This window comes from Geotrypetes seraphini, chromosome 1 (genome assembly GCF_902459505.1).
Source record: "Geotrypetes seraphini chromosome 1, aGeoSer1.1, whole genome shotgun sequence".
Lineage (NCBI taxonomy): Eukaryota > Metazoa > Chordata > Amphibia > Gymnophiona > Dermophiidae > Geotrypetes > Geotrypetes seraphini.
The window spans coordinates 23,152,162-23,178,832 of NC_047084.1; the positions used below are offsets into that span (position 1 = coordinate 23,152,162).

A 26,671-nucleotide genomic window follows, 5' to 3' on the forward strand; every position below is an offset into this window, starting at 1 on the left:
TTCAACATCTTTATAAATGACCTGGACATCGGTACAACAAGTGAGATGATTAAATTTGCGGACGATACGAAGTTATTCAGAGTAGTGAAGACACAGGAGGATTGCGAAGATCTGCAACGTGACATAATCAGGCTCGAGGAATGGGCATCAACATGGCAGATGAGGTTCAACATGGATAAGTGTAAAGTGATACATGTAGGTAACAAAAATTTTATGCACGAATCCAGGATGTCCAGGGCAGTACTTGGAGAGACCTCCCAGGAAAGAGACTTGGGAGTTATGATCGACAAGTCGATGAAGCCGTCCACGCAATGTACAGTGGCGGTGAAAAGGGTGAACAGAATGCTAGAAATGAAAGAAGGGGATCACGAACAGATCGGAGGTTATCATGCCGCAGTATTGGGCCATGGTGCGCCCTCACCTGGAATACTGCGTCCAGTACATGAAGAAGGACACGGCACTACTCGAGAGGGTCTAGAGAAGAGCGACTAAGATGGTTAAGGGACTGGAGGAGTTTCCGTACAGTGAAAGATTAGAGAAACTGTGCCTTTTCTCCCTCGAACAGAGGAGATTGAGAGGGGACATGATCGAAACACTCAAGGTACTGAAGGGAATAGACTTAATAGATAAGGACAGGTTGTTCACCCTCTCCAAGGTAGGGACAAGAACCCCCTCCTCGGATATCATATCACATGTCAGGAAGAGGTACCTGAATGGAAGCTGCTGTGGCTCAATGGGTAAAAGCCCTGTTCTCATCTTCCATAGGTCTTGGATTCAAATCCCAAGTATGGTCAGCTCCCCCAGCACATATTCCTATTTTATAAATGGCATTCTACCTTCCAGGTGTACCTTGATGATCTCACAATAAGATCATCATTGTGCAGCTGGAGATATCCATTTGCTCTGAACTAGAAGCCATGGTGAGGTCTATATCTCTTTTTTCTGTTCTTAACCATTTGAAAATGATGTTATCTATGCAATATACAATATTTTTCACTCCATAAGACACATTCTAGATTTAGAGTAGGAAAACCAGAGGAAAACCCATTCTGAATCAAATTGTGTACTAATATATAACATGCTCTGCACCCAGCCCCCCTCACTCCCTGCCAGGCTCTGCACCCTGGTTCCCCTTCTTTGCCAGGCTGTTCCTTTCATTTTTCATATACACACAACACACAGAGCAGATATAAATTATTAAAACTGACACATTTTGATCACTAAATTGAAAATAAAATCATTTTTCCTACCTTTGTTCTCTGGTGATTTCATGAGTCTTCTTCCTTTCTTCACTCAGGTCCAACAATTGTCCCTTTCTATTTCCTCCCTCCCATGTCCCAAGTTCATGCCGCCTCCCACTCACTACCTTCCAGCCTTTGTTCTTCGGCCTACCTCCCTCCCATGTGTCGGGTTCGTGCCCCCTCCCCCTCACTGCCTTCCAAGCCTTTGTCCTTCCTGCTGCGCCTGACACTGCCTTTCTCCCTCCCTGCCGTGCTGATGAAGTCTATCTACCCTCCGCCGATTCCTCCTCCTCTGGCCCGGGTCCACCGCTGCTGCGCTGCAACTCAATGAAGGGAAGGGCCAGTGTGCAGCGATTGCACGTCGCCGGCCCACAAGCCTTCTCCCGATGTCAAAACTGACGTCAGTTCTGACGTTGGGAGAAGGCTTGTGGGCCGGTGATGTGCAATCGCCGCACGCTGGCCCTTACCTTACCTTCTTTGAGTTGTGGCGCAGCAGCGGCGATGGACCCGAGCCAGAGGAGGAGGAATCAGCAGAGGGTAGGTAAGCTTCATCAGCGCAGCAGGGAGGGAAGGCAGTGTCCGGCGCAGCTGCTGGCCCTTCCCTTCCTGGAGTTGCAGTGCCTGCCAGCAGGGATCAGCAGCGGCAGGCAGGTGGGTGGCAGTCAGCCCGCGTACTCCCAACGAGTGGGACATTTTGAAACAGTAAAATAGTGTGGGTGAGGGGTGTTTTTAAAAAGTTACCTTCGCTTCATAAGACATTCCAAGATTTTGCATGCAATATATCTGTATTCATGTATCCTGTTTATGTAGTGCATTATTAAATGTATTTTGAGCTTAATAAAGCAAAAATAAAAGCCTCATAAACCTATTTAGCAGAACGCATTGGAGGTGTCCAAAGCCCGCCTAAGTCATAGTAACATAGTAACATAGTAAATGACGGCAGATAAAGACCCGAATGGTCCATCCAGTCTGCCCAACCTGATTCAATTAAAAATTTTTTTTTAATTTTTTGTAATTTTTCTTCTTAGCTATTTCTGGGCAAGAATCCAAAGCTTTACCCGGTACTGTGCTTGGGTTCCAACTGCCAAAATCTCTGTTAAGACTTACTCCAGCCCATCTACACCCTCCCAGCCATTGAAGCCCTCCCCAGCCCATCCTCCACCAAACGGCCATACACAGACACAGACCGTGCAAGTCTGCCCATTAACTGGCCTAGTTCAATATTTAATATTATTTTCTGATTCTAAATCTTCTGTATTCATCCCAAGCTTCTTTGAACCCAGTCACAGTTTTACTCTCCACCACCTCTCTCGGGAGCGCATTCCAGGCATCCACTACCCTCTCAAGTCCCGTCCACCTAACTTATGCCTATCGATCGCCCAAACCATGCTCAAAAGTAGACCTGCTTTTCAATTGCCTACAATGTAGGCATTAGGTAGATGCACTGGGGCGCTCAGAAATATTCTAATTGCACTAGAGATATCCACATCAAACCCTCTCCCAAACCACGCCTACTTTTTAGGCGCTGATTTTTCCGATGGGCGTCCACAAAATTGTGGACATCTATTTGTAGAATCACATACAGCGTTTGAATGTCTAAGTTCCTATTAATGCTTGTTAAAGTTATTAATTGGGCTTATTTTCCACTTTATTTGGAAGCCTAGGCCATTGGACGTCCAGATCGTGGATGCCTACAGTTAGGCATCCTTTGCAGAATCTACCCCGTAGTGTCCAATGCAAGGATAATCTATAATAAAAATCTGAAGCCTATATTTACTCTTGCTCTGGAGTAGAGAATGACACGGTGACAAAATTCATCACCGTCCCCGTGGATAACCGCGGGAAACCATCTTCATGTCATTCTTTAAGGAGAGAGGGAAGAATCAGAATATGAATGGCCACAACCACTGACCCGCAAGCTTTGCTTTGAAGAATGCTGTTGTAGAAGGACCGAAATTGAAATAGACACTAGAAAATGACATGGGATTATTTCCCGCGGTTATCTGTGGGGACGGGAACGGTGATGAATTTTATCACCGTGTCATTCTCTACTCTGGAGCTAAAACAGCTGATAAACTGGTCAAAAAGCACAGTTACTTACCATAACAGTTGTTATCCAGGGACAGCATGTGGGTGATGTCATCCATGGAACCCCATAGCGGGCAGCCTCACAAGCAGAATTGCTTGAAGATCTTCAAAGTTTGTGAGTGCTGCACCACGCATGCGCGAGTGTTTTCCCGCCCAAGTTAGGGTGCACGTCTCCTCAGCGTCTCCTCAGTTCAAGTAGCTAGCTAAGAAGCCAACCAGGGGAGGTGTGTGGGTTGTGAAAATATCTGCCTGCTGTGCCTGGATAACAACTGTTACGGTAAATAACTGTGCTTTATCCCAGGACAAGCAGGAAGCATATTCTCAACATGTGGGTGACCTCCTAGCTAACCAGAATGGGATGGTGGGAGTGTTGGTAATTTAGGAGAATAAATGTTGCAAAACTGCCTGGCAAAAATCGCCATCTCGTCTGGAGAAAGTATCCAGACAATACTGAGAGGTGAATGTATGAACCGAGGACCAAGTGGCAGCCTTGCAGATTTCCTCAATAGGAGTTGATCTGAGGAAAGCTAGACGCCGCCATCGCTCTAACTTTATGCCCCATAACTCAACCCTGCAGAGGGAGACCAGCCTCAGCATAGCAGAAAGAGATGCAAGCAGCCCTCCAGTTGGAGATGGTTCGCTTAGAAACAGGATGCCCCAACTTAATAGGATCGAAGGCGATGAAAAGTTGAGGGGCAGTTCTATGAGGTTGAGTGCGATGAAGTAGAAAGCTAAAGCACATTTGCAGTGCTATTTCTCCAGGATGAGAATGAGGCTTGGGAAAAAACACTGGAAGTACAATGGATTGATTGAGATGAAATTCTGAAACCACTTTAGGAAGGAATTTCGGATGAGTACGGAGAACCACCTTGTCACGATGGAAAACAGTGAAAGGTGGATCAGCAACCAAAGCTTGTAGCTCACTGACTCTTCGAGCTGACGTGAGGGCAATGAAAAAACACCACTTTCCAAGTGAGAAATTTGAAATGAGCTGAATCTATTGGTTCAAAAGGAGGCTTCATCAATTGAGCAAGGACAACATTGAGATCCCAAACCACAGGAGGCAGTTTGACTGATGGTTTGATATTGAAAAGTCCTTTCATAAATCTGGAAAAGACAGGATGAGCAGAAAGGAGTTTCCCATCAATAGGCTGATGAAAAGCAGCAATAGCACTTAGGTGAACTCTTATAGATGTAGACTTGAGCCCAGAGTGAGATAAGTGCAGGAGATAGTCGAGGACTGAAGACAAGGAGGTGGATTGTGGCTCCTTGTGATGAGTAGTAAACCAAGTAGAAAATCTAGTCCATTTCTGGGTGTAACACTGTCTAGTGGACGGTTTTCTAGAAGCCTCTAGAATGTCCTGTACAGGTTCAGAGAACTGTAAAGAAGCAATTAGGATGCAAGCTGGTTAGGTTGCAATTAGGTTGCAAGCAATTAGAAGCAAGCTGTTAAATGTAGAGACTGCAGGCTGGAATGGAACAGAGAACCTTGACTCTGTGTAAGCAGAGAGGGAAAAACTGGTAGAAGTAGAGGCTCCCTGGTGCTGAGTTGAAGTAGAAGGGAGTACCACGGTTGTCTGGGCCACCGAGGAGCTATTAGAATCATGGTGGCGTGCTCTGTCTTGAGTTTGACAAGAGTCTTGAGAATCAGAGGGAATGGAGGGAACGCATAGAGAAACTGATTCATCCATTCCAGAAGGAAAGCATCTGCCTCGAGGCAATAAGAAGAGTATATCCTGGAGCAGAACTGAGGCAGCTTGTGGTTGTGGGGAGACGCAAAGCAATCTATCTGAGGAATCCCCCATTGAGTAAACACTTGATGTAGAGGTGACGAATTGAGTGTCCATTCGTGCGGTTGTAGCAGGCAACTCAATTTGTCTGCCAGACAGTTTTTCTCCCCTTGAATGTAGACATCTGAGGAAGATGTTGTGAAGAACTGCCCAATTCCAAAGTTTCAGAGCTTCTTGAAACACAGAGAGAGAGCCTGTGCCTCCCTGCTTGTTGACGTAGTACATGGCCACTTGGTTGTCTGTGCGAACCAGGACCACGTGGTCGTGAAGCAGACGTTGAAAAGCCTTGAGAGCATTGAAAATCGCTCTGCGTTCCAACAGATTGATGTGACAAAGACGATCCATGCGGGACCAATGACCTTGAGTACGAAGACCGTCAAGATGAGAACCCCAAGCGTAGGTTGAAGAATCTGTTGTGAGGACATGTGAAACAGCAAACCTCTGGAAAGACTGGAAGAGAGCATCCATCAGTGGAGAGAGTGTTTCAAGGAAGGAGTCACTGTAATGTGTTGAGAGATTGGATCGCAATCTTGTCGCCACTGAGATGCCAGGGTCCACTGAGAAATTTGGAGGTGAAGTGTGGCAAAAGGAGTCACGTGAACTGTTGAGGCCATGTGACCAAGTAGGACCATCATGTGTCTCGCTGAGATTGTCGTAAGAGAAGACACTTGTTGGCAAAGATGAAGGAGAGCATCTTCACGTGGTTGAGGCAGGAATGCTCTGAGCTGAAGCGTGTCCAAGATGGCTCCGATAAACTGTAGAGTTTGGGAAGGTTGTAACTGGGACTTGGGAAAGTTGACTTCGAATTCCAGGCTTTGGAGGAACATAATAGTCCGTTGGGTCGCTACAATAACCTCCTGTTGAGACGACGCTTTGATGAGCCAATCGTCTAGATATGGAAACACTTGAAGGCCCTGTGTGCGCAGGGCTGCAGCAACCACTACCAGGAACTTCGTGAAGACCCTGGGGGATGAGGCGAGTCCGATAAGCAGAATTCGGTATTGAAGATGGAGCTTCCCCACCCAAAATCTCAGGAATCTGCGAGAGGCTGGATGAATTGGAATATGAGTATAAGCCTCTTTGAGATCTAGAGAGCATAATCAATCCCCGTGATCCACCAGGGGGTACAGAGTTGGAAGAGAGAGCATCCGAAACTTTTCTTTGACAAGAAATTTGTTGAGGGCTCTGAGGTCCAGAATAGGTCGCAAATCTCCGTCTTCTTGAGGACTAGAAAATAACAGGAATAAAACCTTGTGTCCCATTGGTTCAAGGGAACCTCCTCGACAGTTCGAAGGTGAAGAAGAGCCTGAACCTCTTGAAGAAGAAGGAGAAGTTGCAACACACTGGAAGGAAACTCTCTTGGAGGGAGATCTGGTGGCACTTGAAGGAATTGAAGTGAATAACCCTCCCGAATGATGGTTAGAACCCAGAGGTCTGATGTAATCTGCTCCCACTGTTGGTAAAAGTGATGGAGCCGACCTCCTATGGGCATGAGAGAAGTCTGATGGATGCAGGTGGACGTTATGCTCAGACTTAGATTGTCAAAAAGACTGCACTGGCTTAGCTGCAGCAGGAGCCTGAGGTTTTTGTTGACGCTGCTGCTGTTGTCTAGGCGGATGTCTGGAAAAAGCCGAAGTAGACTTCAGAGGGTAACACCATGGGGGTGACTTATAAGGCTTAGCAGGTGGAATTTTAGCCTTAGACCGCACCAGAGAGGCAAAAGACCGCTCATGCTCAGAAAGACACTTGGTAGCCGCCTCGATAGTATCATCAAAAAGCTCATTACCCTGACAAGGTAGATTAGCTAGACGGTCTTTCAAGTTGGGATCCATATCTACAATGCACAGCCAAGCCAAGTGGTGCATGGCGACCACAAAAGCAGTGACCCTAGAGGACAATTCAAAGGCATCGTAAGTGGCCTGGAGCATAAAAAGGCGAATTTGAGAAAAAAATCTCCTGTAGATATTTAAACGCCAGGAGGCGATGGACAGTCAAGTCAGGAAAGAAAGAAGGCATAGTTTTAATGTAATATTTGAAGTAGGATGTGAAGATGAAATTATAATTAAGGACTCTATTAGCCATCATGGAATTTTGGTAAAGACGACAGCCAAACTTATCCATGGTACGTCTTTCCCTGCCCGGAGGAACAGCAGCATAGACCTTGGAGGGATTAGATTTCTTTAAAGATGATTCCACAGCCAAGGATTGATGAGATAACTGTGCCTTCTCGAACCCTCTGCAAGGAACTGTACGATAGACAGATTCCATTTTAGAGAGAATAGCTGGTATGGAATAGGGATTCTCCAAATTCCTGATGAAAGTTTGTTTTAATACAGGATTCATTGGAAGTCACAAAGCCTCTTTTGGCGGATGAGGCAGCCAAATATTCCGGGTTATACTTGGATTCAGACTGAAGGTCAAGCTGAAGAGCCTTACCCATATCAAAGATGAACTTCATAAAGGATGAGGTCTTAGAAGACATAGCTTCCTCAGGAGGTGAAGAGGAGCAAGACTGAGGTGCTGCCGAGTAGGATGGGGAAGCTTCTCTAGAATATTGAGAAGGTATATCTGTATCCAACGTAAGCATTACTGAAGAGGCTCTACTTTGTAAAATTGCTAGACTACCAAAAATTAGCACTTTTGACCAATTATTCTCAATTTTAAAAGTAGATAAAAATTACACTTTATTCATCACCATGCACAATTCTGCCAACAATCCAGCCAGACAATTGCAGTTAGGAATCTAAAATCTTAGGCAAATTCTCTTAGTACCTTGACTATTCTATATGCAAATTTTGAACAAAATCTGAAACATAATGGTGGAGACCATTAGACCACTTGGAATGGAAAGACCCAACAGGATTCTGGGCAAGATGGATCATTGACTAACCCAGTATTGCTATTCTAATACAGTATATCCAAGTTTAGTGCAACTATACAGGTAACTCGAAAACTGTCTGCTTTACTCCTATGCAAATCAAGTTTGGTTGCATACCGAAATTTTGAGGATCTCTCTCTCTTTCTTCCCATTTTTGGCTGTCAATATATGCCGCAGACAGTAATGTTCTTCTCCCTAAAAGAATGAAATAGCTTGTCAGAATATTCTACAGTAATAATATATAGACCAACAATGGAATTATATTTACCTAGATTGTCTACATCAAGTTTCTGAAACAAGTGACTAAACCTATTGTACAAAATATGGTCTCAAGTCTCAGTAGTCAAAGCAAATCTGATTCACTGCCTATGGATACAAAAGTTAAGCCCATCAGGCCCTGAATGGATTATTCAGAAATATTCTCTCTCTTTTTTGAGGCTTGAGGCAAACAAACAGTGAGACCACTAAAGCAAAAAGGTTTACCCACAGTAAGTCTACTTAGGGAAAAAGACCCATGCTAGAAACTTCAACAAATTTATAGTCTCATAGACAACAGGGTTCCATTGTCATTCATTGGTCTCAATAACTCTTAATTTTCTTAGTTGTGTGAAACTGCAAAAAACTGTAATATTTATTAGATTTACACACATATGGAAAAACTTTTTTTTTAGCACTTATCTTTAAGCATCTCTGCTTCTGTGACTTCATAAAACGTCACCCAGAATAAATCAGCAAATAAATAGCAACCATACAATGGGCCCGTTTCATCCTATGCTGATAGGCAGGAAAGATTTTGCTAAACAGTTTAAAATAATTTGATACGGGATAAATAGGCATCTCAGATAAAGTATACTCATGGTTTGAAGGTTTCTTAAAATCCAGAACATACAAAGTAAAATCAGACAAACAAAAATCCAAACCTTGGTCCAACCCCTGCGGCGTTCCACAAGGGTCCCCACTGTCCCCTACTCTCTTCAACCTATATATGGCCTCTCTTGGCGTTTACCTGAACAAACAAGGCCTATCCTCTTATAGCTATGCTGATGACATCGCCATCCTCATTCCTTTCGACCAACCAATGCTCTTAATGTCAGACACACTACACAGAACTCTAGCTACAGTTACGACTTGGATGGAAGACCACAAACTGAAACTCAACCCAGACAAAACTAGAAAATAACAAAATCCCAACCATAACCAACTTAGAAATCAACTCTATCAACTACCCTTTGCAAACCACCCTAAAACTTCTAGGTATGACTATTGACAGAGGCTGCACCATGCAACCACAAATTAACAAAATAATACAGAAATCTTTCGCAGTTATGAGAAACCTTAGACAAGTCCAAAAATTCTTCGAAAAAACACAATTTCAGCTCCTAGTACAGTCTCTAATCCTAAGTATCCTAGACTATTGCAACATCCTCTACCTCCCCTGCCCTGCAATAATGATTAAACAACTACAGACAATTCAGAATACAGCTCTGAGACTCGTCTATTCATTGAAAAAACATGATCACATTACTGAGGCATTCATCAATTCTCATTGGCTTCCAATCCAGGAAAGAATACAATTTAAATTCTATTTAAAACTATAAATTTAAATACAATTTAAATACTATTTAAAACTATAAATGGAGACAGACCAACCTACCTAAACGACCGCCTCATCCAAACCACCTCTACCAGGCATAGAAAAACACACACCCCATTCACTTACCCCCCAATCAAAGAAGTAAAATGGAAAAAAACTATACAACGGACTACTGGCCACTCAGGCAGCGAAGATAGACAACCAAGTCTCCAAATGACAACAACCCCAGACTACAAGATGTTCAGAAAGGAAATAAAAACTATACTCTTCAAGAAATCCCTTAATAAAGCTTAATACCATGATAAAGCTTAACCCCCCCTCCCTAACCCCAGATCCTACTTTTCTCTCTCTTGGAAACCTTCTCTGATCTAACGTTGTAACCCTTCTTCCATAACTCTTTTTGTAATCCGCTTTGAACCGAAAGGTAATGGCGGAATAGAAATCTGTAATGTAATGTAATAAATCCAGATGGACAATTTAGCACTTGCAATATTTCACTGAAGAAGCCTATCGGCCCGGTTGGATGGTTGCTATTTTCTGCTGATATATTCTGGGTGACTTTTTTTGAAATCATAGAAGCAGAGATTCTCAAAGATAAGTGCCAAAAATATTTCTCATATTTCCATACACTTGATAACTAATTCTCTGTACCTTCATTGCATATGTAGTTCTCATCTCCTGTAAACTACTCTAAAACTGTTTTCTGATATTCTGTAACTTCGCTGTATATGTACAGTCTCTTCCCCTGTAAACCGCTCTGAACTGTTTTGTGGTATTGTGGTTTACAAAAATAAAGTTATTATTATTATTTGGTTTGGACTCCTCATTTTAGGTGAGTTGAGGACCGGGTGGGGGAAATCCTTCTTCTGGCAGCAGCCTGCGGAGATTTCAAGGGGGCACTAACTCTCTGTCCAGCAATTTAGAGTCAGCCCTATGAATTCATCCATCTATAGTACTGTTAGGAATAATTGAAAACCTGAGAACTGCAAATCCCACAGTGCATGAGATACACTTAAATTCCATTGAGGTGGCTATGCACCCAATACTGCACTGCTACCTGAACTTGCATTGCATTAATCACACTGTATCCAGATAACAGTTCCCCACCAGTTAGTATCTGCCCTAATTGAGCATTGCAGCCTTAAATAACCACCCTGCAATCTCCCCCGCACCTGGTACGATTCCACGAAATCCCAACGCGTTCCGGTGCAACAATCGCCAAAGCCGTACGATGGAAGTCGCCATCTTGGAACGTACCAAGGTAGTGACTGATACTGGGGCACGCAAGAGTCTGCAAGATGCAATCATCCGGTCCGAAAGGCGGAGCTAGTCTAGGGCTGATTCGTTAAATAAAAAATTTTAAAAAAAGTTATAAGTTCCCATGATAGAGACACAGTTAAGTTTGCTGTGGTGAATGGATAAAGTATCGCCCCGAAAAAGTTAGTTTGGTACAGTCAGGGGACAGAATGGCGGTGATAGCATGGATGAGAAAGCTATTGCTACGGAACTCTGGGCACGGACTGTCTGGTGCACGGCTGCTTCCCTTAAACAACTGCTGGAGTTGTGCACAAGGAGGTACGAAATGTGTGCAGGCCTCATGTGAGACGAGCACTACGTCGTTAGTAGACCGAGCTAAATACTGTTCTCTTAATCTGAAGCAACATGTCAGGCCACTATGGTTAGCGCAAGGGCATTAGGTGCCCTGGCCTAAGCGAAATTTCAGTCTTGCGCCACCTATTGATTACCTTTTATGGTGTGTTGCGGGGGGGGGGGGGAACTTGTATGCCGCAGCATATTCTCACCTGTGGGTGACGTTCTCCATTTATATAGTCTGAAAGGTGCAAAAGCGGTTAGTGTAGGTAACCACGTAGAAAAATGAGATTAACTAAATTAAATTAAAAACATTAGTACAGCACAAAGTAAAGGACATGCATTGGATATTCATTACAAAAAAATATGGCCCATTAGTTTAATAATGCATGGGGAACTTACACATTGCATGTGCATACGGACTTATCCATGCATTCTATCAAGTAAATACATACTTATAAAAGCTAATGAAAGACTGATATGTCAAAGGAACAGATGATAGAGCACTATGGACATCTTCTACATAGTTTAGAAGAAGCCTTCACTGCAGGCTGGCGAGACAAACTGTCCTCATTTTAATTCAACATGGTTTTAGACCACTGCATAGCATAATATCTTCTTTTGGAAATGAGGTCAGAAATTAGGATCCTTTAAAGTGAGGGAAAGCAGGAGATTCTCCTACAATTTGTCATATCTATTGGAGAATGGCATGGGGAAAAAATTGTCCCTGTCTCCGCGACCTCAGTCCCCTTTTCCACAAACCATCTGATCCCATCCATACAAGCCTCAAACTTATTTTATTAAAGTATAAAAAGTAACAATATTCTGTATAATTTTATAAATCAACGTTCTGGCTGTCGAACTAGAGGAAGAGATCTTCAGCTGACAGGGCTTTGTTTATAAATGTTTATCAACACAACTAATGTACTATTTTATCCTAAAGAAAAGAAATAGAAATATTTTTTTCTACCTTTGTTGTCTGGTTTCTGCTTTCCTCATCTTCTTGTCATTCTATTCCTTCCGTCCACTGTCTGCCTTCTCGCTACCTCTTCCATATGGCTTCTACTCTGTTACTGTGCCTCTCTCTTCCATCTCTCCCTCCATGCCCCCTCCCCCCCCCCATTGGTCTGGCATCCATCTTCTTCCCTCCGCTCCCTCCATAGTCTGGCATCTCTGTCTTTTTCCCTTCCATCTTCCCTTCCCTCCCCCAGGTGGTTTTAGCATCTCCTCCTTTCCTCCCCTCAGATCTGGTATCTGCCTCCCCAATCCAGCATGTGCCCTTTTTTGCTTTATCTCCTCCTTCCATCCAGTTCCCTTCAGCATCTGTTCTACTGTTTCCCCTCCCCACTTTCCTTCAGTGTCTTTTCCCCTCTCTCTCCTACCCACTTTCCTTCAGCGTCTTATCCCCACTCTCTCTTCCCATTTCCCTTTAGCGTCTGTTCCTCTCACCCCTCCCATCTCTCTCCACTTCCCTTCAGCACCCTTCACGCGGTCCAGCAGCCCTCTCCCTCCCTCCCGATTGCCGCGGCCCGGGCATATCCCTCCCTCCCTCCCTTTCCCTTACCTTCACTGTCGATTTTCATGTCTCCGAGCAGCACTAGCCTTTAAGTAAGTCACATGTGGCTGCCTGAAACTTCTCCTTTGACGCATACTCCTTTGGGTATGGAGAAACTGGAATACAAGGATAGACTTATAACACTAGGATTGTTCTCCCTTGAGAAAAGGAGACTGCGTGGGGATATGATCGAGACCTTCAAAATACTGAAAGGAATCGACAAAATAGAGCAGAGAAGATTATTTACATTGTCCAATTTGACACGGACTAGAGGACATGTAATGAAGCTAAGGGGGGACAGGTTCAGGACTAATGTCAGGAAGTTCTGCTTCACTCAGAGAGTGGTTGACACCTGGAATGCCCTCCCAGAGGAGATTATTGCGGAATCGACCGTCCTAGGCTTCAAGAGCAAACTAGATGCATATCTCCTTAAGAGAGGCATATAAAGATATGGTGGACTATAAATTACGCCAGGTGTACACCTGGCAGGGCCTCCGCGTGTGCGTATCGCCGGACTTGATGGACCGAAGGTCTGATCCGGAGATGGCAGTTCTTATGTTCTTAACTTCCTGTTTCTTGTTGCATCAGAGGAGAGGTTTCAGGCAGCTACGTGCGACTTTCTTAAAGGCTAATGCTGCTCGGAGACATGAAAATCGTTAGCGAAGGTAAGGGGAAGAAAGGGAGATGCCCGGACTGCGGCGATCGGGATGAACAAGGAAGGGGGCTGCTGGACCATGGATTCGCTAGGGGTGGTAAATATTTTGGGCACATTCCCTCACTTAACTACGGGGACAAGACCATTCACTGCTCCACGGGGCAGTAAATGGCCTTGTCCCTGTACCCACAGCAACCAGGTTTTTTTTCCTCGCTGTTTCTACGGGTTACCCGCGGCTAAAGGTCACCGTGTCATTCTGTAATATCTATCTCTTCTGATGCAGTTGATAATTCATTACCATATATAATCAAATATAAGCTGAGATTTGGGGGCCCAAAAATTGACCCAAAAATGGAGGTCTTGGCTTATATTCAGGTCAGCGCCCACCCTCCCGGACTTGCTGCAGGCCTCCATTGGGCCTGCCGTATGACCTGGTGGGGTGGGCCGGGACAGTAGGGATCCCTCCTATCACCAGTCTGGGCCAACACTGGACAATTTTTTTTTTTACCTCCCTCCCGCCTCTCCCCCACGTAGCTTTTTGAATCCCTGGAGGTCCAGTGGTGTACCAGGCATGAGTGAGCTTTCATGCTACTGCCTGGTGCTGAGCCACTTGCTGAATGGCTGCTGCGAGTTCTCACGGGACTCCTGAGAACTCCCAGCAGCTATTCAGGGAGTAGCTCAGCATCAGGCAGGAACGCAGAAAGCTCACTCATGCCCGATACACTGTTAGGCCACGAGAACTCGAGGTAGACATTCAGAGAGGGACTCAGTGGGGGCAGAAGCGCGGAAAGCTTGCTCCTGCCCGGTGCATCGCTGGACCTCCATGGACTCAAAAAAGGAGGCAGGATGGAGGTTAAAAAAATTGTCAGAGTTGGCCGGGACAGGAGACGGGAGGGAGTCCTCATGTCCCAGCCCACCAAGTCATATGGCAGGCCCGGTGGAGGCCTGCAGCATATAGGAAGAGAGGGGTACAGAGCAGGGAGGTGGGACAGGGTGCAGAGCCTGGCAGGGAGGGAAGGGGGACAGGATGCCGAGCCTGGCAGGGGAGGAAGAGGGGGCAGGGCACAGATCGTGGCAGGGCACATGAATATTAACTCCCCCAGCTTATATTCGAGTCGACTGTTTTTCCAGGATTGACTTATAATCGACTTAAATTCGAGTATATATGGTAAAACAGGTAATTAGCTCATTGCTGAGTTTCCAATGTTTTGGAAGCTTTGCACAATTAATTTTGCTTCCTTATTTAGATTACTGTAGCTCCCTATATTGCGGGGTTAGATAAATTTCAGAAAAAAAATACAATTGCTGCAAAATATATTTGTGAAGTTGATTTTTAAGTTAGGTAAGTTTGAGATGGCAGGCTAGTACATAGTCTAAATATATCTAAGACACTTGTTTCTGCTTGCAGTATGCAGCAATTCAAATTAAGCTATCCTTTTGCCAAAAATATTCTTTGAAAATATATATTAGAATCCTTTTTTGCATTTCAAGGAATGAAAATATGAAATCAGCTTCCCCTATGAGTTAGGCAAATTAATTTTTATTATTCTTTCAATAAAGCCTTAAAAACATATTTATTCTCCAATATGCTATAGTGCTGTTACCATTGGTTTTTTAAGAGAAAATGTTATATGTATTTTTAGCATTCTATAGAAACTGTAACTGTCCTCTAATTGAGGAACTTGTGATGAATTCCACATTGAATCTAATTGGAATAATGTGAAATATAAGACACTGTATAGTACTGTATAATAATATCTGGAGAAAGGTTATGATTCTTATACATTGGTGCAAGAGTTTTCAGAAAAGAGGTGAAAGAGGGTAAATATAGAATATGTTTTGAAGAAATTGCAGGAAATTGATTCAATTGATGACCAGTCAAGGAGCAACAGGGCCTGATCAGTTTGCACTGAACCATTGCAGCAATTGAAGAACCAAATAGTGCAGCAACATTGTTTAGGTGAGGTGGCTGGTATGAGTAGGCGTATTGCAAATTTATTCTGGATGGTATATACCAAATTTTATTGAAATTGCCAAGTTTTGACACTTATGCAGAAAACAAGCTTTGTATAGTTTTTTTAAATTGGAACATGAGGATGTTACTGGCCAGACTTTATGGTAGATTTCCTGCAAACAGGATGGTTGGATAGGCTGGAGTGAGCTTGGATGGCAACTTCAGCATTTTGAACCTAGGACAATACCAGATGAACTTTACGGTCTATGACCCAGAAATATCAAAGAAACAAGTTAATTTAATCATGTATTTTTAATGGGTATAACTAATGGGCAGACTGGATGGGCCATTTAGGTCTTTATCTGCCATCATTTACTATGTTACTACCGTGTTTCCCTGAAAATAATACCTACCCCAAAAATAAGCCCAAGCATGATTTTTGGGGTAGGTCCTAATATAAGCCCTACCCTAAAAGTAAGCCCTAGTCCCAGGATTTGCCGGCAGCAACTCTTCAACCCGCCACCCCTGCCGCGCAGTTGAACCTCCGCTGTCCCTCCATCCTTCCCTCCCATCCGAACCCCACCGACCGCGAGCGAGCCCTACATAACTTCATCAAAAGCAGCGGCGTGTGGAAGCACTCTAAACAGGCTCCTTCAGCCTTGTCCACCAGGGAATTCACTCTACCGCGTTAGTGGTGACATCATCAGTAACGCGGCAGAGTGAATTCCCCGGCGGACAAGGCCGAAGCAGCCTATTTAGAGTGCTGCCGGCCCAACGCTGCTTTGGATGAAGGTATGTAGGGCTCGCTCGCTGTCGGCGGGGTTCAGATGGGAGGGAAAGATGGAGGGTCAGCGGGGGTTCAGTTGTGATGCTCGAGGATCATGGTTGCCTACCCCTAAGAATAAGGAAATATTGAGAAGCTTCTCTGATGATTTTTTACTGGGTATCAACTAGTGGTAAGAATGAACTGGATTGTTGTGTTTTGTTTTTTTTCAGCTAAGCGGCACCTTTTAACAGATGATATACTAAGACTGCAAGAATTTCAACAGATGAAGATAGCTTTCACATATCAGATTTTCGGAGGAAAAGGTATTTCATTTAATAGTAAATTTATTATCCTATCGTGCTTCTTTGAAGTACAGTTGAGATCATGCAAACTTTTAAGTACATCTGAGCACTGGGTTTATATATTCATCTATTTCTTCATAGAAATAGTATGTAGTACTGAATTTGAAAAGTTAAGGTACTGATTTAACATTTACCCCCACCATCTGTAATCTTCTGCATACAAGTTTACATTTAGCGTGCAAAATTGTACATGCAGGTTATATACAATGCCTAAAGTTACACACAATTTAATTGACAAATTAGCTGCTAATTGGTACTTACAACCAACTTTTGGTGATAATTTGCATATATTTATGTAACTGCATTTAATACTCTCTAGCCTTTAGCATGCAAATTCTGTTTGGGTATCTTCAAGGGGGTGTGGCCATGGGACCACTGGACTGAATGGGCCATTTGGCCTTTATCTGCCATCATGTTTCTGTGTGCGGGTCGAATTTACATGCTAAGTTTATAGAATACCAACAAACACTTGCACAACTTGCAACATTTACTCAAGGAAATTTACACCAGCCATTACCATGGTGTAAGTAGCTCAGCCTCGGTGTTGGTACAGGTGGCAGATAAAACAGGAAACTAAGTCGGTAAGCCTCGTTTTGGTTATTGGAAAGATAATGGAAGCAAACGTTGCTGGAGGAAAAGATAGTGAATTTCCTAGAATCTAATGGCTTATAAGATCCAGGGCAACATGGTTTTACTAAAGGTAAATCTTGCCAAATGAACTTCTTATCTTTCCTCCTAATCCTGCCTCTACTCTCACAGCATTCTCTATTTTGGTGAATAAAGCTCTCCATCTTCACAGTCTCGTTGGCTTGCAACCTCCTGAGTCATCTTTGACTTGTCTCTGTCCTTCTCTTCACATATCCAAAAAATCACCAAACCTTACCACTTCTTTCTATACAACATTGCTAAAATCCAGTTTCCATTCTGAGCATGCTGCCAAGACCAATATCCATGCCCTTGAGTTGTCGCCTCTCGCCTGCATTACTGCAACATGCTTCTTACAGGTCTCCCACTAGCCCTTCTCTCCCACCCACCCCCCTTCAATCTGTTCAGAATTCTGCTATGCGCCTCATATTCCACCACTATTGCTATGCTCATGTTACCCCTCTCCCTAAGTTGTTTCTTTGGCTCCCTGTCCGCTTCAATGCAGAGAAACAATCTTGCCTTATTAGGAAACCAAAATAACAAAAAAGGCAAGTGAGATGTCCAAATCAACTCCACTTTTATTTTAAAGATTCTGTCCCTACAAGGATCCTAGTTTTGGCATACAAATATGCCTTCCTCAGGAGACACTAAAAACAAAAACATATTAAAACATTTGTGTACAAAATACAGCTATGTATTAATAAAATAAAAGATTTAAAATAAAAGACTTAAATTTTATTAATCAAATCATAAGATATCCAATTGCCTAAATATTTTAAAACACACACACACTAAATCTAAGGCTGAATGAAAATAAAGAGCAAATTAAATATATAATATGTGTAAACAAAATGTAAATGATGACAAGTAACTAATGACAACCAAATTCTAGAAGAATATTTTTAGAACATAGGAAATAAAAGCCTTTTAGGGCATAAAAACCTGTAAACTTTAGCCATGGGTTCTAAAAATATTTATGCTGTGTGTATTGATTACAAAAAATTATCAGCCTTTGTATCTCAAATTTTATATATTAACTGGGGAACAATTACTACCAGTGTTACAAAGTAGCTAGTGGGAACAGGTGCTAACACTAACCTCCTCTTTTACGAAACTGCGATAGCAGTTTCTAGCGCAGAGAGCCGTGCTGAATAGCCCGCGCTGTTCCTGACACTCATAGGAACTCTGTGAGCATCGGGAGCAGCACGGGCCATTCAGCGCAGCTCCCCGCGCTAGAAACTGCTATCGCAGTTTCTTAAAAGGAGGCCTAAGATTATAAATCATCTGAGTGTCATATAGAGCAGGGATCTCAAAGACCCTCCTTGAAGGCCGCAATCCAGTCGGGTTTTCAGGATTTCCCCAATGAATATGCATTGAAAGCAGTGCATGCACATAGATCTCATGCATATTCATTGGGGAAATCCTGAAAACCCGACTGGATTGCAGCCCTCAAGGAGGGACTTTGAGACCCCTGATATAGAGAGTAAAAAGCATACCTGAAAGTTACCAAAATACACCCAAGTAGAAAGGTCTGTTTATCCACCAGTCATAACCAGGATCCAGAGTAACCTTTAAAAGATTTGCATTATAATATGATTTTAAAGCCATCTTTATTAGGCAAGACGTTTTACCCCGGTGCATTTCAAAATCTGCATTGCTTCCAGTTCAGAGTGATTTTACCCCCAGATTTTTTTTATGGCACAAAAAATTGTGCATGCAATTTAATTAATGAGCCAATTAGTACCAATAAATGGCTATTAACAATTAATATTTATTGAAAAACCCAGTAAATACACTTTCTCTATTGAGTTGCTGAGAAAAAGTTACAAAGAAGCCAAACTGGAGTCGTGCCAAGTAAATGAATAGAGTGAGATTAGCATACTGTGAAGTCCCCGAGTTTCAGGTTTTCCGATGCAGCACTGGCGAAACGCATCAGAACCTGATAAGAGAGTTAACTTTATTGTTGAAGATTTTTATAGAATACTATTATAACTCAATACGGTGTTTTTCTCAAGATTTAAAATCTTTCAGCAGTGCTATGATTGAAAAAGGAGAGAGAACATGTTGGAGCACTACTCCAGTTTGGTCTCTTTGTAACTTTTTTTTGAGCACTTCTAATGCTTCAATAGAGAAAATGTGTTTACTGGGGGGGGGACGTTATATATGTTATGTTCTTCCTTTCCTGGTCATTTATGAGATAATTTTTTTGGCTCCTATTGTTTGTTTTGGGGTTTCCTACTAACGATTATTGTCATTAATTGGCAGCAGTTTGGATATGTGCTAATAGCACATAACTGAAAAGAGGCATAGCCATGGGAAGGGCATGTCTACTAAAGATGCATAACAAAAGAGAGGCAAAGCCGATGTCACAATACAACTCGAGGGATTTTATTGAAAGTTCCTATGGAAAGTCTCAACTAGGATCCTGGTTTCAGCAGAACGCTGCCTTCCTCAGGGGACATACCAAACTGATAACAGAATATTATCCCAGGACAAGCAGGCAGCATATTCCCACACATGGGTGACATCACCAACGGAGCCCCGCAGCGGACAGCCTCGAAAGCAAACTTGCTTGAAGATCTCGAGCTTTCGAGTGCTGCATCGCGCATGCGCGCGTGCCTTCCCGCCCGAACTAGGGGGCGCATCTCCTGTGAGGATCCTCAGTTCAACGTTTTCCGCGGAGCTGAGAAGACTTGTCGACTTAGTTCCCGTAGCGTTGTGCCTTCTCTTCATCGCGGCTGAGTAGTTTTTGTTTTCTGTTCGGTCGCTGTGTTTTTTGCTTTGTTTCTGATTTGTAAAAATTAAAAAAAAAAAAAAAAAAAAACATTTCAATTTTTGTTTTTTTTTTGCGTCGGGTTGGGAGATTGAGGCCTAGGCCTCTCTCCCTCGTTCTCGACACGGACTTTGTCCTTTCTATGTCCCGGCCTGTTACCGGGTTCAAAAGGTGTTATCAGTGTGGCAGGACTATTTCCATAACTGACCCCCATAGTCGGTGTATGCTCTGCTTGAGGATGACCCATCGTCCAGAAGACTGTCTTCGCTGCCTCACTCTTCAACCTCGTGCTTTTAAGCACCACTGCGACAGGTTCTTCGAGCTTTTCCCTCGAATGGAGTCCGAAAAAGCGGTGGCCTCGGCCGAGGCATCTATGAAACCCTCCACTTCGGGACAAGCCTCGAATACAAAGACTTCGACTTCGCCTCCTCTGCCGGCCTCGGCCTCGAAGGCCTCTCGGTGTCCTCGAAGCCTGGATTGGGGGGGTAAGTCTCCTGCTTCCTTTTCAGGTACCATTCCTAAGAAGCCAACTGAGTCTAGTACCTCGCAACCTGGGGCTCCGGGTTCGGCTCCGTCTTCTAGACCGTCCTCCAAACGTGCTTCCAAATCAAGGGAATACTGTCCTCCGAGGTCGCCCTCATTGGAACGCACGAGGCCTCCGGTGACTCCGAATCCCTTGGTCTCTGTCCCCATGTTTGAGGACATGCTCAAGTCAATTTTGACGACGCAAATTTCCTCGATTGTGGCTCAGTTGGTCCCGACCTCGACCTTGTCTTCACAAGTCCAGCCTGAGCAGCAGTCTCTGCCTCGTCGGCGGTCCCCTCGTCGCAGGTCTCGATCTCGGGTCTCTTCCTCGGACTCTTCACCTGACCGAGCTTCTAAGAGGTCTTTGCCTCGATCGAAGCACCGCTCTAAGTCTTCGAAGATTCCTTCCTCGAGGAGCTCGAGGCCTTCGAATCTCCATTCGAAGCATGTGCCTCACTCCCAGAGTACTGTTGCCTCCTCTGTTTCATCGAGGCATTCCAGGTCGAGGACTCCACCTTCGAGACTTTTGCCTCGGGATCTGTCTCCTCTTGCAAAACCTCACACTCCGCGCACTTCTCCGTCTCGGAGTCTTAAGCGGAAACATTCCACCACTCCGCCTCTGACTGGTAGTGTGGCGTCCTCCATTACTTTGCGTCTTGATTCAGAGCCTGTTTCTCAGTATTCGCGCGAGGCTTCCCCATCTTTTTCAGTGGCGCCTCGTTCTCGTTCTGCCTCTCCTCAGGAAGCCTCTACATCGAAGTCTTCTTCCTTTGCGAAGTTTGTTTTCGATATGGGCCAGGCCCTTAACATCGATTTGCATTCGGATTCCAAGTACACACCTGAATATTTGGCGGATATGGAGCTTTCCCATCCTCCAAAGGAGACTTTGCGTCTGCCCATGACACAGGTGCTGAAGCTGACTTTTCTGCGGAATATGGAAACTCCTTATTCTGTGACGGCGATCCCGTCTAAATTGGAGTCTCGATATCGCACTGTGCCTTGCAAAGGTTTTGAGAAATCACAACTTTCTCACCAATCTTTAGTGGTGGAATCATCCCTGAAGAAGGCTCATCCTTCTAAGGTGTCTGCGACAGTTCCTCCAGGGCGTGAAGGTCGCACTATGGATAAGTTTGGGCGAAGACTTTATCAAAATTCGATGATGATTAACCAAATTCTAAATTACAACTATGTCTTCACTTCTTATTTTAATTACTTTTTGAAACAGTTGTCATCCTTTTGCCCAGACTGGCCCAGAGAACGCCTTGCTGAATATAAACAAATTCTTCAATCTCTCTCGCAATTGTGTCTCTTCATGTTGCAGGCATCTTATGATGCATTTGAGCTTTCTTCTAGGGTCTCGGCGTTTGCAGTGGCCATGCACCGTCTCGCATGGCTCAGAATAGTGGACATGGATCCCAACTTACAGGATCATTTAGCGAACCTGCCGTGCCAAGGTTCTGAGCTTTTTGATGACTCGATTGAGGCGGCTACTAAACGGCTCTCTGAGCATGAACGCTCCTTCGCCTCTCTTCTTCGCCCTAAACCGAAACCTCCTGTGACTAGAGCTTACAAGACTCCAGCTCGTCGCTACCCTATGAAGTCCACGCCAGCTTTCTCTAGGCCTCCACCTAGACGGCCCCAGCAACAACGTCCTCAGAAGTCTCAGACGCCTGCTCCATCCAAACCCGCTCCATCTTTTTGACGGTCCAGTGGTGAGCATTCCAACTTCCTTGCATCCGAACTCCTCCCTACCCATCGGAGGTCGCCTTTCCCTTTTTACATCTATCTGGGAAACCATTACATCGGACCTCTGGGTCCTCACAGTCATCCGCGAGGGATACTCTCTACGCCTGCTTCAGGTGCCTCCAGATCACCCTCCAGGAGAGTGTCTTTCCAGTTTCTCGCAACTCCCCCTTCTTCAGGAGGCTCAGGCGCTTCTTCGCCTTCGAGCGGTGGAGGAGATCCCTCCTTCCGAACACAATCTGGGGTTTTACTCCAGATACTTCCTGGTTCCAAAGAAGACGGGGGATTTGCGACCCATTCTGGATCTCCGAGCTCTCAACAAATTTCTAGTCAAAGAGAAATTTTGCATGCTCTCTCTTCCAGTCTTGTACTCTCTCATGGATCAGGGAGATTGGATGTGCTCACTGGACCTCAAAGAGGCTTATACTCACATTCCTGTCCATCCGAATTTTCGCAAATATCTCCGGTTCAAGGTGGGGAACCTTCATCTTCAGTACAGGGTTCTTCCGTTTGGCTTGGCGACCTCTCCCAGGGTCTTCACCAAGTGTCTAGTCGTGGTGGCTGCTGCCCTCCGTGCTCGGGGACTTCAGGTTTTTCCTTACCTCGACGATTGGCTTATCAAAGCCCCTTCTCTTCCAGGGGTTACTCAAGCAACCCTTCAGACTATTTCTTTTCTTCAAAGTCTGGGGTTCCATATCAATTTTTCAAAATCTGAGTTGGTTCCAACTCAATCCATCCAATTTATTGGCGCCGTGTTGGATTCTGTTCACATGAGAGCTTTCCTCCCCCTCAATCGTCAAGAAACTCTCTTTCGCCTTTGTCATCACGTAGCTTCCCTGTCGACTCTCATGGCTCGCCAAATGATGGTCCTCCTCGGGCATATGGCATCGACAGTTCATGTGACTCCCTTTGCAAGACTCCACCTTCGCATTCCTCAGTGGACCCTGGTGTCTCAGTGGCAACAGGCCCTAGATCCGCCTTCTCGACGTATAGCGGTGACTCCTTTATTGAAGAAGTCTCTCCGCTGGTGGATGCTCTCTTCCAATCTTTCCAGAGGTTTGCAGTTTCACCTTCTTCCTCATCAGAAAGTGCTCACAACAGATTTGTCCGAATACGCCTGGGGAGCCCACGTAGATGGTCTCCGTACACAAGGGTTGTGGACGACCGCAAATCGTCGATGTCACATCAATCTGTTGGAACTCAGAGCGATTTTTCTTGCTCTCAAAGCTTTTCTGCACCTCCTTCACGACCAAGTAGTCCTGGTTCAGACGGACAATCAAGTAGCCATGTATTATGTCAACAAACAAGGCGGAACGGGATCTCATTCCCTTTGTCAGGAAGCTCTGAGGTTGTGGCATTGGGCGATTTCTCACAACATTCTCCTTCGCGCTGTCTATATTCAGGGTCAACAGAATTGTCTTGCAGACAAACTGAGTCGTCTGCTTCAACCTCACGAATGGACACTCAACTCCCCTACACTTCGTCAAGTATTTCTTCGCTGGGGAACTCCTCGGGTGGACCTCTTTGCGTCACCCAACAACTTCAAACTGCCTCTGTTTTGCTCCCGCATTTTCTCGCCTCTTCGTCTCGAGGCGGATTCTTTTCTTCTGGACTGGAGGGGTCAGTTTCTTTATGCCTTCCCTCCGTTTCCTCTGATTCTCAAAACTCTTGTCAAACTAAAGTCGGACCATGCCACGATGATTCTCATAGCGCCTCGGTGGCCCCGACAACCTTGGTTCTCTCTTCTTCTTCAACTCAGCATCAGGGAACCTCTTCTACTACCGGTTTTTCCTTCTCTGCTCACTCAGAGTCAGGGGTCTTTACTTCATCCCAACCTGCAGTCTCTTCACTTGACGGCATGGTTCCTTTCTGCATAACAGATCCTTCTCAATTCTCTCAGTCTGTTCAAGATGTTTTTCTGGCTTCCAGGAAGCCGTCCACTCGTCAGTGTTATGGCCAGAAGTGGACTAGATTTTCGACTTGGTGTTCCAGTCGTCGTCTTCAGCCGAAATCTTCTTCTTTGGCTTCAGTTCTGGATTATTTGCTTCATTTATCTCAGTCAGGACTTCAATCCACATCTATTAGAGTTCATCTTAGTGCGATTGCTGCTTTTAATCAACCTCTGGATGGGAAACCGCTCTCGGCATATCCTCTGGTCGCTCGTTTTATGAAGGGCCTTTTTAACCTTCATCCACCTATCAAACCGCCTCCTGTTGTATGGGATCTTAATGTTGTTCTAGCTCAACTGATGAAACCTCCATTTGAACCTATTGATTTGGCTCATTTTAAATATCTCACTTGGAAAGCTGTATTCTTGATTGCCCTCACTTCTGCCCGTCGAGTCAGTGAGTTGCAAGCGTTGGTCTCGGACCCACCTTTCACAGTTTTTCACCATGATAAGGTGGTTCTCCGTACACATCCGAAATTCTTACCTAAAGTAGTATCAGATTTTCATATCAATCAATCTATTGTTCTCTCGGTATTTTTTCCTAAGCCGCATTCTCATCCCGGTGAGGCGTCTCTGCATACTTTGGACTGTAAACGTGCGTTGGCGTTTTACCTTCAACGTACTCAACCTCACAGAACATCTCCTCAACTTTTCATCTCTTTTGATCCGAATAGGTTGGGTCGTCCTGTCTCTAAGCGTACCATCTCCAACTGGATGGCTGCTTGCATTTCTTTCTGCTATGCTCAGGCTGGTCTTCCTCTGCAAGGTTGAGTGACGGGCCACAAAGTTAGAGCTATGGCGGCATCTGTCGCTTTCCTCAGATCAACACCTATTGAGGAAATTTGCAAGGCTGCCACTTGGTCCTCGGTTCATACTTTCACCTCTCATTACTGTCTGGATTCTTTATCCAGGAGGGATGGCCATTTTGGCCAATCTGTTTTGCAAAATCTTTTTTCGTAACTTGCCAACTTCCCTCCTCCCTTTTTATTTAGCTTGGAGGTCACCCATGTGTGGGAATATGCTGCCTGCTTGTCCTGGGATAAAGCACAGTTACTTACCGTAACAGTTGTTATCAAGGGACAGCAGGCAGATATTCCCACAACCCACCCACCTCCCCTGGTTGGCTTCTTGGCTTGGTATCTGAACTGAGGATCCTCACAGGAGATGCGCCCCCTAGTTCGGGCGGGAAGGCACGCGCGCATGCGTGATGCAGCACTCGAAAGCTCGAGATCTTCAAGCAAGTTTGCTTTCGAGGCTGTCCGCTGCGGGGCTCCGTTGGTGACGTCACCCATGTGTGGGAATATCTGCCTGCTGTCCCTGGATAACAACTGTTACGGTAAGTAACTGTGCTTTACAGTGGTATCTCTATTTCAGGTAGTCTTGTAATATCCTGTTATCAGTTTGGTATGTCCCCTGAGGAAGGCAGCGTTCTGCCGAATCCCTCGAGTTGTATTGTGACATCGGCTTTGCCTTTCTTTTGTTTGCTTCTCGCTGGGCAAAGAAAGACTCCTGGTTTCCTGTCGAGTTGTATACTAAACATGCATGCAATATTATAGAGTTAGGAGATCTGCGTAAAATGTATGTGTGAGGATTTGCAGCAGACTTCAGTTGGTGTAAATCTTTGTGCTATTCTATAAACGGTACTCTACTCGGAAAATCATGTATAGAATAGCATCGGTGCACATTTTTTAGCACCCAAATTTGTGCAGTATTTACAGAATCTAGTCCTTAATAATGATTTCTTTTTCAGATTTGTATTTTAGAAACCTTGAAGAAAAGTTAAAGAAAAATAAACTAATCCTTCGAGATGAGTTGAAAACATTACTACATCTATGCCAGACACCAGCAGAAGTGGAACTAGCTAAAAATGTTATTTACAGGTACAGTGGAGTATTTGGGGGTTCTGTTCAACACAAAAGAGTGCCAAGTTTTTTTTCCAGAACTACATAAACTGAAGCTCAGACTCCAGATCCTAGAGATTTTGGAGCTGCCAACACCTACTGAATGGCATTACCTGTAGGTGCTAGGCTTCATAGTAGCGACCATAGAAGTGTTGGGAACTGCAAGCGTATGTTTGTTTGTTTTGTTTTTTACAAGGTATTTATATACCGCCTATCAAGGTTATCTAAGCGGTTTACAATCAGGTACTCAAGCATTTTCCCTGTCTGTCCCGGCAGACTCACAATCTATCTTAACATACCTGGAGCAATGGAGGATTGAGTGACTTGCCCAGGGTCACAAGGAGCAGCACAGGGTTTGAACCCACAACCTCAGGGTGCTGAGGCTGTAGTTCTAACCACCAGGCCAGTCTTTCCTCTTGCAGAGAGCCTTTCCTCAGATTCACAAAAGCAGGGGTGTCTTTACATACCATGCCTTCTTTATTACCGAAGGTAGTTTTGGCATTTCATGTCAACCAGGAAGTGCGGCTAACCGCTTTTTATCCCACAAGCAAGAAGAAACAGGACAAAGTATTGAAGTTGCTGGATTTCAGAAGAGCTCTCCTTCGTTATCTTGAGGTGAAAAATAAGTTCCGCCTGTCGGATCACCTTGACCAGTGCTAGCTG

General features: G+C 44.5%; 2 protein-coding genes across 5 annotated transcripts in view; one reads left to right on the forward strand and one right to left on the reverse strand.

The window, feature by feature from the left end:
- Positions 1-10,983, reverse strand: part of MRPS27 (mitochondrial ribosomal protein S27) — a 144,822-nt gene extending 133,839 nt beyond the window's left edge. The window contains exons 1-2 of one of the 3 annotated variants that reach the window (XM_033929102.1): positions 10,849-10,983; positions 8,115-8,192 (exon numbers count right to left, since the gene is read on the reverse strand). Coding sequence is in view for 1 of the 3 variants with exons in the window: in XM_033929083.1 (XP_033784974.1) it covers positions 8,115-8,192; positions 10,764-10,899 (214 nt within the window). In the remaining 2 variants the exon portion in view is untranslated. Of the gene's footprint in view, positions 1-8,114; positions 8,193-10,648; positions 10,706-10,763 lie in introns of those variants that run through there. The other 2 variants (XM_033929083.1, XM_033929093.1) reach the window with 2 other exon arrangements.
- Positions 10,984-11,027: 44 nt separating this feature from the next.
- PTCD2 (pentatricopeptide repeat domain 2) overlaps positions 11,028-26,671 on the forward strand; it is a 70,750-nt gene continuing 55,106 nt past the window's right edge. The window contains exons 1-3 of one of the 2 annotated variants that reach the window (XM_033929118.1): positions 11,028-11,166; positions 16,342-16,434; positions 25,858-25,987. In XM_033929118.1, coding sequence (XP_033785009.1) covers positions 11,058-11,166; positions 16,342-16,434; positions 25,858-25,987 — 332 coding nt within the window. In that variant the 5' untranslated portion in view covers positions 11,028-11,057. Of the gene's footprint in view, positions 11,167-15,291; positions 15,352-16,341; positions 16,435-25,857; positions 25,988-26,671 lie in introns of those variants that run through there. The other variant, XM_033929126.1, reaches the window with a different exon arrangement.